The 10431-nt window shown below is 33.9% G+C and overlaps 3 protein-coding genes across 3 annotated transcripts; all 3 read right to left on the bottom strand.

Moving 5' to 3' along the window:
- Window positions 1-32: 32 nt before the first annotated feature.
- Window positions 33-1163, bottom strand: DBP5 (ATP-dependent RNA helicase DBP5; the record flags this gene model as incomplete). Its single annotated transcript, XM_003670584.1, has 1 exon — window positions 33-1163. The coding sequence occupies one exon, from the start codon at window positions 1161-1163 to the stop codon at window positions 33-35; it is 1131 nt and encodes a 376-aa protein (XP_003670632.1).
- Window positions 1164-2086: 923 nt separating this feature from the next.
- Window positions 2087-3535, bottom strand: STD1 (Std1p; the record flags this gene model as incomplete). The annotated part of the gene is made up of 1 exon (XM_003670583.1): window positions 2087-3535. The coding sequence occupies one exon, from the start codon at window positions 3533-3535 to the stop codon at window positions 2087-2089; it is 1449 nt and encodes a 482-aa protein (XP_003670631.1).
- A 1159-nt stretch (window positions 3536-4694) lies between these two features.
- RAT1 (ssRNA exonuclease RAT1) lies at window positions 4695-7799 on the bottom strand (the record flags this gene model as incomplete). The annotated part of the gene is made up of 1 exon (XM_003670582.1): window positions 4695-7799. The coding sequence occupies one exon, from the start codon at window positions 7797-7799 to the stop codon at window positions 4695-4697; it is 3105 nt and encodes a 1034-aa protein (XP_003670630.1).
- Between the last annotated feature and the right edge of the window lie 2632 nt (window positions 7800-10431).

Here is a 10431-nt window from a genome sequence, read left to right as displayed (position 1 = left end):
TATATATATATGTGTGTATGTTCTTCCCTTCCTTAATCTTTTAGTAGTTTTTTTAACTTAATACTCCTCCACTTCCATCCCACGTCATCTGTTGGTACGCGAGTCATTTCCATGTCATCATAGATTTTTTGTATAGCAGCCAAAATGGAGAATGATTTCTTATCATGAACAAATGATATGGCAACCCCCTTTCTACCAAATCTACCTGTTCTACCTATTCTATGAATATATGTAGCTGGATCTGGTTCTCCCGTCTTTGTTGTTGGTAAATCATAGTTAACTACCATAGACACCGTGGGAATATCAATACCACGTGCTAACACATTAGTAGTAATTAAAACTTTCGATTTCCCCTCTCTAAATTCATCAATTAATCTATCTCTGTCAGAAGTTTGTAAATCAGAATGCAAAATAGATACAGTATGACCCTCTTTCCTTAATTTACCGTATAATAGGTTCGCTGTCTGTTTCTTAGCAACAAATATAATAGAGGATCCAATTGTTAATAACCCATACAATTCACAAAGAACTTCGTATTTATGATTTTCATCTTTACAATCCATATATAATTGCTTAATAGCATCCACATTGACTTCATTTCTCTTCAATTCCAAAACATCAGCATCAGGAACAATACTCCTAGCATATTTCCTTACTGCATCATCAAATGTGGCACTAAATAGAACCAATTGAGTAGATTTAGGTAAGAATTTCTTAACACGAATACATTGATCACCTAACCCTTGTTTATCCAACATATTATCGGCCTCATCTAAAACGAAAATTTTAATCTTAGATAATTCAATCAATTTCTTACGCATTAAATCCAACAGACTACCAGGTGTACCGACAAGGATCTGTGCTGTAACCTTTTGACCTCTTTCAAACGAATCTGGGACAATCAATTGAGAAGTAATCTTTGTAAATTTACCCATTTCTTGAACCACCTCTAAAGTTTGTCTAGCCAATTCTCTAGATGGAGCTAAACAAATAGCCTGAGTCACATTTGGTTCGTTAACATCAACACGACTTAACATAGTTAACGAAAAGGCACCTGTCTTCCCCGTACCTGATTGAGATTGCGCAATCATATTACGTGGTGGATTATGCAATAATAGGGGTAATGCACGTTCTTGAATCTTAGATGGTTTTTGAAACTTCATTGCATAAATACCTTTCAATAATTCAGGTGATAATCCCAATTCATCAAATGATTTAGCACTATATAAGGGAGAGTTGGGATCAGCTTGTAAATCAGCTAATTTTACTTTCACTTCATATTCTGATTTAATTAAATTACTATCATCAGCATCTGATTTCTTTGTCTCGGTCTCTTTGGGAAGGAGTAACGAGGGGATTCACCGCCTAAGAAAGGATTAGGTATATCTTTGTCTATTTCTTCTTATTGTCGGCTGTTGTTGTTGCTTTGTCACTTTTGTCATTTTTGTTTTCATCCTTAATCTTTAAATACGCTAGTAAATCAGCCGCTTCACTCATAATGGTTCGAAAAATAGATTGCCCAGGGATTTATTATCTTTTTAACTCAAAACAGTACTGTATACTATTTTTTTGGAGCAAAAGTTGTCTTATTCGATGATCTGTAAAGTAAAATGCCATCTCACAGTTTGGTTTAATTTTTGTCTATTATTGAATAGTTGCGAAATTTCAATCAATTTTTACAAAAAAAAAAAAAAATAGACTACGGCTCGGTATCCCACCGGGTAACATGTATAATTTAGATGAGGAGGAAGATCAATCTCTCGACATAAATATAGTTGCAGTTTCTTCTAGGATTAATTAGGAAGCAAAAAGGCAAAGTGATTACAATGGTGAGGCTCTATTCTAACCCAATTGCTTCATGTTATGGCTTTAATCTTAGTATTCAATATTTTGTGTAATACTTGTTGAATGATTCGGTTCGAATAAAAGTACGTACTATTAATTTATATAGATATTAATTATTATTATTAGATTGTCTGTTTTGTAAGTACTTTAGCGAATGCATATTTGGCATAGACCACTTTGAAAGTTCTTTATGACTACGAATGTAATCATAAAATTATTATGATAATATATTAGCGTTCGTCTAGCTTAAAACACCGTCAGGTTGCCAATCTAGCCCTAATCTTTGGTACACTTGTGCCTGACAATGTGACCATATATTTGCCTTTTCTTCCTTTGTTAGTGATATCTTAACATTTTGCTGTTCCATTGATTTGTTAATGGAAGGTTGTTGTTCTTGTCCATTACCAAGGTTCTTCATTTGCATGTTCTTCATTAAGGCCTTCTTTAATAAATTATTACTTGAAGGATTAATACCATTGCCTTTACCAGCTGATGATGATGAACCACGCGGTATTAAACTTGGTGGTGGCATGTCTGGTTTTTTCAAATTGGATTGCTGCAATTTCCATTTTTTAAATTCTGAACATCTTTGTTTGAAATCAAATCTACATTGAGCTTCCACAGCAATATTTAATAGATAATTTTCAATAATATTTCTCCATTCTGGTTTAGATAAATTCATTATTGGTTCATTTAGTCCAGTAATTTGTTCATGTCTTTTCCTAGCGGATGCAACTGTATACTTTGCACTAGTTACTTTGAACTCATAATCTAAGTTAGCTTCTAAATAAAGGTCTGATTCCACTAAAGTTTTTATTATGAAATTATCCATCGATCTTAACGGCAGTAATTGTAACCTAAATTGTGGGACATTCATCCCATTTGTGGCTATTATAGTTGGTAATTGATTTCCCCATTCGGGTCTTAATTTTTCAACGATTAATAACGATCTTATATCATTCAAATCCCAATCTAATAATTCTCTCTTTGTGAATTTGGGTCTACCATTATAAAAAAGGTTTGAGGGATCTGACATTAATACTTCAGGAGGATACATATCATAGAATGTTTTGGGTAATGCATCCTCCAGTGTTATTTCTGTGACGTATTTAGGTATTATCGGAAGACTATCATTCGTTGTTTCTGTAACTACCGTAGAGGGGTGTGAAAATATACTTGATTGATACGATGATGCATTATCTGATACAAGACTATGATTATCTTGAATACTACTATTGTTACTGATTGTACCGGTTGATATAGAAGATCTTGGATGGTTATCACTATTGTGGTTCGTGGTATTATTAGTTGGAATTGATTTCTTATTATGAGAAGGTAATAATCTCTTTCTAATTTCTAACCTAGCTCTATCAGCATATTCAGGTGGAGCACTAACAAAATTTGTTTTATTCTTTCTACTGTTAGCGCTTAAGTTCATTTGATTCTGTTGCTGTTGTTGTATTAAATATCCTTGGGACTCTACCGTTGAACTAGAGCCATTATGTGACGCATTATTATAGTAGTTATTTTCCTCTGGTATAGAACTCAAATGATTACTATTAATGTTATTTTCTATATCATTTCTATAATGGGATCCCTGTTCAAGGTTGGAACCAGATTTGTTCCGTTTAGAATGTTTCATCTGTAGTATCTGAACAGTTGAGGTAGCAGGAGGAGGTGAAACAAACATTTTGAGAAAACAGTATATTTTTCTTATATATTTAGTAAGGAATTTTAAGACCAGCTTTTTAATTCCAATATTGTTCGAATCCTTATATTCAGGATAAACGTTTGTTGTATAATTGTAATATTATTAGTTTCTCACTCGACTTTTTTCCCTCGTGTACAATTGAGTTGAAATGAGCGAAAACTAAAGTACACTTGGTAGTATGCTCGTTTGCTATTTTTTTTTGGGCCCAATAGTGGTGCTAGTATAATAAAACACAGATTCCTCGAAAGATATCTCTTATATTGGATTGTTTAGCTGTTGTGTTGCGTTGGTAGAACTCTATCAAAGCAGCAGTGCTTATTGAAAAACAGAGCACCTTTTATTTTACAACAAATATATAAATGAAGATATCAGGGAAACAGACTTATTCAGTTGTGAATAACTTAACATCCTTTGTTACTTACCGTTTTCCCAGTTCTGCAGGTCAGTTGGTGAAAAAAACCACAAATTTTTATTACGAATTTTTGAAGAAAAATACCCCACCGAGAAAAGTCCGCAGAAACATCATTTGGAAAAATTGACGGATTTAGTTACTTTACAATGAAGTAGGTCTCCCCTCAGAAATAACCGTAGCACTAGAATCTGCAAAGGAAACATAATTTTCCCGAAGATTTTCCGGTGTGCGGTAAAAATTCTCCACCGGGTTGGTAGTAGGGGTGTAGGGATGTTATCCCGGAAAAATCTGTGGGGGGACGAAGACATGGTGGAGAAATTTCCGTACGTAGGGTTGTTGAAGTTGAACCCTATATGAAATGACAGCATATTTCCCGGGACCGTTCATAACGATCAACAAGAGCTATTTTGCTTGGGGCTGAAGAATTCAGACACTTCGTAGTAGTAATTTCATAATGCTTTTTAGTTGTCATGTTGCTTTTGGTGAACCTGATAACGGTTTCAAAAAACAAATATTAAATAAGTCACATAATGATCTCGAAACATTACGTTTAGTCTCAAGTGAACAATCCAAATGACATCACACAAGTTTTATACCATGTTTATAGTATATTATATTGTTAGAATATAAGTATATGTTTTTTTTATATAGTACATACGGTTGTTCAAAAGTGCATAGAATAAAGATGTCGAAAGTATATTCGTGCCATTGTTTGTTTTTGAAAGTCTAACGACGGGGCGGACCACCTTGATAGCGACTTGAGTTACCTCTTTGATTACCGCTATAATTCCTGTTATTATATCTATTACCATTGTTACCACCTCTGAAACTACCTCCTCTACCATCTTGGTCATTCATACGACCATTTGTACTATTATTTCTATAATTACCGCCACGACCGGTATTATTATTATTATACCTTCCACGATTATTATAATTGTTATTAGATTGATATCGAGTACCATTTGTATACTGTGTGTTACCAGACGTGATGTTAACGTTCTGTTGTTGTTGATGATATTGCTGTTGCTGTTGTTGCTGTTGGCCAAAGAAGAAGAAAGCTCTGAATCCGCCGACTCTTGGTTTATATTGGGTAGTACCACTTGGTCCTACTGGGATTTTATTTTGTTTCATATCATCTCCAAAATTCCAACGATTATTACGTGGGTTATTGTTGTATTTGTACATCACAGAATCAAGATCATATTGGTTTAACACACGTTCAGGAGGAATATAACCATTTAATATAACTGATTTATTCCTTGAAGGTAATGGCAACAGCTTATAGGTCATTTTCAGTAGTGAATTTGTAGAAAGATCGGGCAGTGATCCACCTTGAACTGGACATAATATTTTTGAACCCAAAGTAAAACCTTCACTATCAGTACAGACAATACCACTTAGACCACTCTTGAAATGATGGAATAATAATTCAGCAGTTTCTATCTTGCCATCGACAGATTTATATAGTTTTTTTGTAAATTTCTCATAATTAGCGTTCTTGTTGCTGATTAATAATACAGCTTCCTTACGAACATTCCTAGATTTTTCATAATCAGTTAATTTGGGGTATTGTTCACGAACAGTTTTCAATAATCGTTTCTCATCAATAAATGGTAACAAACTGATACCTTGCCATGACATCTTTTTCCCGTTCATATCAATTGGGAACTCAGCAGGGTAGAAATCAATAATCGGGGAATCAGGTTCACTCATTAGTGGACGGAATATACTTGGCAAAGTATGACCAGAAGCTGCTGGTAAAACACTCATCAGTTGTTCAAATGGTAAAAAGGGTTCACCTAATTCAAATTTAACATCCATATCAGTTATTCCAAAGAAATCTTGAGCAAATGGTGCATAATGGTATGGATAATACCAGTTCCATGAAGCACAACCTTGATAATAATATAACAACACCCAAGAAACACCTTCAATATACGATTTCACCATCCCCTTTCTTAAAGATTCAATATCTTCGTCAGAGACATAACATTTAGCTTTATAATAACGTTCTCTATAACCAGGCTCAAAGAGCCTAACAGCCTCATCAGTATCAATAACACCACTTTTAATTGGGCCATTTGAAACTACAACTGCAGATGGAGTTGCTGTTCCGCTAACACTGCTTTCTTCATCTTCGTTTTCTGCTTCAACTTCGTTTGAAATTTCTTCATTCAAATTATCTTCTTCTGTTTTCAATTTTTTTTTTGATCTCTCTTCTTCAGCTTCAGCTTCAGCTCCCTCTTCTTTTTCTTTCTTCTCATCTTCTTCCAATTTATGCTTCCTAGCTTGTAATTTCTTTTTCATTATCTCAGCGGCAGTGAAGTTTGATTTGTTGGCCAAATCAACAACTTTGTCCATCTCTTCATTACTAATATTCTTAGTCAATTCATCTATTTTTGCTACTTTCAGTCTTTTATTATCGCGTATTGCTTCAGGATCACCCTCGTTAGCTAACATCAACTCCTTTTTTAACCTTACCATATCACTTGTTGTCAAGTTCCAAGAACCCTTTGCTAGGTTACCAGAAGTATCATGCATTTGTAATTGTTCTTGACCAGTTGCAAAATTGTTATTTCCATTTTGTCTTTGTAATTTCCTTCTTTGAATACTTTCTTGTTTCCTGATTTCTTGAATGTGTCTGGTCTTAAAAATATCACTCTCACGAGAACCTAGTTGTTTCAAAAGCATCTCAACTGACTCTAAATTCAATTCACCATCGCATGTCATATAAGTCTTCAAATTCGGTAGGACAACTTTCCAAATGTCTAAAAGAATATCAATACTATTTTCTCGAACGTCTAAACAAGGTAAATGAGGTAAAAAATCATTACCACAGAAAAAACACATGAAAACCCAATCATCGATAGCCCTTTCCAAATCAAATGGGAATGGTAACCTTGGAATCCATAATTCTGCACTTAAATAATCCCTTAAGGTACTAATATGTAGCCATAAAAATGGTTTTTGAGCGTCTTGTTCTTGGATTAATCTTTTCTCCTCTTCAGACATATTAATACTATCTGCTAAGGTGTTGCCTCGCCTTCTATTATCTTGCGCAAATACATCTTCTCTTAAGATTTTGAAATGTGGTTCATGAGTGGCCAATCCTAAAAAGATCAAGTCTGCATCTAGACCATAAATACAATGGGTTGTATTTGGATTATATTCAGGATCAGCTCTTTGAGATCTAATGAAATTCATAATTTTATGTTCACCCTCACCTGGTACAGTAGCATCACTGATTATAACTTGTAAACTTTTCCAACCTGGATCAGTGGCCAATTTGAAAGCAGTCCAATATCTCAAAGCTGCTGCTAATTTATCCATAAATGGTGTTCCCGGTGTAATAGCATTCGAATCCCATGTTTTCTTATTCTTAACAGCATCATCAATCATTTCACCAATTTCCTCCTTCTGACGTAGAATTTCTTCACGAGCTTCATTTTCAATTTGAGCATCTCTAGCACTTCTAAATCTACGAGCACGTTGTTGATTCATTTTGGCACGTGGTGCAACACCATCGACTGCCATTACCAAGACTTTCCTTGGTCTTGCCATATTTAAAACACGATTGGTATATTCAAACACGGCTAAAAGCATCTCGTCTTCAGTTTCTGGAGGTGGTTTGTTCTCTGGGTGAGAACATGGATGGACGATACCATTCATATCTAGATATAAATTATCTAGTTCACCATTTGGATTTGGTAATGAGTAATCAAGTGGCAATTTGACATTATCCACAATTTGGGGTTGTTCTTCAAGAACTGGTGAGATAATTTTTGGATACTTCCTTGATAACCATCTGAAAAAAGATGGAACACCCATGTTGTTGTTGTTTCAACGTCTTTTATAGGTACCGAAATTGGTTTCTTGCCTTTTACAGCTTGGAATATTTTAATTATCTGTCTTATCCTGATCATCATATTCTGATGAGAACTGTATACCCTATGTGTTTTATAGATGAGATCCATAATAGGCGCTTAAAATTTTTCAAATTCGTAATGAGCGATAATTAAAATTTAGATATAAACCTAATTTAATGTCAATGGAAATGAATAAATTCAAATACAGAAAGGATCATCTTCTAGAGAATTCCGAAACTTGTGAAAGCTGTATTTTGAAAAAATATTATCTTGAGAGCCAATCTTAATTAATCCAGCACCCCTCTCTTCATAAACTACTCGTGTATTTAAAATTATATATTAATTAAAGGGGAAGCCACTACGTACTGTTGTGGAAATTACAACTATTTTAAATAGTCTTATTATTTTCATATTAAACAACGATTGGCTTTGTTCTAAGATGGGATTAAGTTTTTTATAGAGTTCTAAATTGAATTGTGGGTTTTCGTTACCAATGTGGTATTATTGGGTCAAATAAATAGAAGACTTTTTTTCAGTTGATTTACTGTTTATTTCTCGTACCGAAAATTTATATTTCCCAAATAAAAATGATTACTTTTCCTAATAAATATATTTTTAGGGGGGAATAAACAAAAGATTATCGAAAAATATGTTGTTAGATGTAATTCTACTTCTTATTACTAGTCCAGCATTATCATTTAATTTGTCCAGTTATATGTTATTGCAATTTAATATGAATATTAAATCATGCCGTATACACAACGTGATGTGATGTGCTGTTAAATTTTACAAGTATATAAGCGAGGACTTTTCTTTCATATACATTTTACATGATTTTATATTACTCTCACCTATAAAGAAATCAGAGAAGATTAAACACAATTTTTTTAACTGGCTGGATATATTCATTAGTCGGTTTATCTGCTCTAAACAATATAATCAAATTGATGTTATTCGAAAACCAACGGCAGATTCGGTATTAGGTTATCCACCAATATGTTCTGCTGTTTTAAAATGAATTTCGACAGAATAGTTTCATCCATATTGGGTACATATACCATTAGAGTGTTATAGATATTTCCTTTCATTGTTATTGGTAGTATTCCAGCCTTAGTAGCTCGATGGTTTATTCTAGTGAATGCTTACAATTCCACTACACCATCAACCGTTGAAATGAAAAGTTTGAATCCTGACAAAGAAGATACTACTCCGGAACAAGAAATGGGGGGTTCACAAGAAGGGGGAGAAAAAGGCTAAAAAAACGGCATGGTATGAGGGTTACGATTTCAGGTTACCAAAAATAATTACTCTCGACGACCGAAAGGTACACAAAGGAGTGAGAAAAGTAACGGTAAAAAAGAATCCATGTTTTGTGACGCTGCTAGTTTCAATTTTGGCCATACTTTTCAGTGGCTTTGCTTTCTACTGGGCTTTCACTCTGTACTGAAAACATGGCTCTGGGAACAGCGTATGTATAGCACTGGTCATCGCAACTTGTGCAGGAATTCTTAGCTTCCTGGATTTCCTCTTTTTTTCTACTAGATCTAAAACAGACTGTGTATACTTACTCCCACGTAAAAAACCACTACGGTGGTTTTAGATATATGTGCTTTTATTTCTTTGATATTTTTGGATTTAAAGAATTCGACGACCTATATATATAGGTATCAAAACCGTGGTGTCTCTTTAGAAATTGTCTCTCCTTCTTTTGAAGTCCGAATTTCTTTGGTTGAAATATAAAATAAAATATGTTAACCATACCTATCACTATGCATAATTATAGATTTTATTTGTCATACTTCCCAATTATATTAGTTTATGTGACTTTATAATTGGGAGATATGAGTAGTTTACCAATACTGTTAGCATATATCGAAATCCTCTATACATCTAATTCACATTTAATAATTGTGTCACAGACAATAGTTGAAAAATGGTTCAAATAGATTATTTCCATAAAACTTCAGTACATTCTCAGAACGTGAAAAAAGCAAAAAGTTTGGGTCAATAATAATCACGTTTTGAGGATGTTAAGTTATCCACTAACATATGGAAGTATTGAAAGACAATAAAGAAAAGAAGGAAGTTTTGGATTAAAAAAACATGGAAATGAGATAATTTTGCTTTCGAATCCACAAATACAACAACGCTTTATATAGAACTTTACATCTCTCCCCAATAACTGTGGAATGTTTTTAGTTTATGCGGTATAGTTTTGGGGTAGAGTTAGAACACTTTGTGTCACCCTAACTATTTCTTAGTTGTCACGTTCTAGGCCATTTGGGCCTTTTCCGTGTCGCGTTCCCCGAAGGTGACCAACGAAGTGAAAAACTGTGTATATTTTAAGAGCGAAAATTTCCATGGCATCGCTTTCTGAATGGGTTCGATGAGTTTCAGCGAATACCATATATATATATATATAGAGACATTGAAATGGGAAATTTGAATCTGAAGTTATCTTGATACGCATTTATAGAAGAAAAGAAAAGAAAACATACAACTAGATCCCTAGGAACCTAGATTATAGAAAGAAGAGAATATCATCACCGAAAGGAACATACTCATCGATAGGCATACTCATCGATAAACATACT

Source organism: Naumovozyma dairenensis, chromosome 6 (genome assembly GCF_000227115.2).
Source record: "Naumovozyma dairenensis CBS 421 chromosome 6, complete genome".
NCBI classification, from domain to species: Eukaryota; Fungi; Ascomycota; class Saccharomycetes; order Saccharomycetales; family Saccharomycetaceae; genus Naumovozyma; species Naumovozyma dairenensis.
The sequence above is the reverse complement of the archived record's forward strand: the minus strand, read 5'-3'. Positions and strand labels throughout refer to the sequence as shown.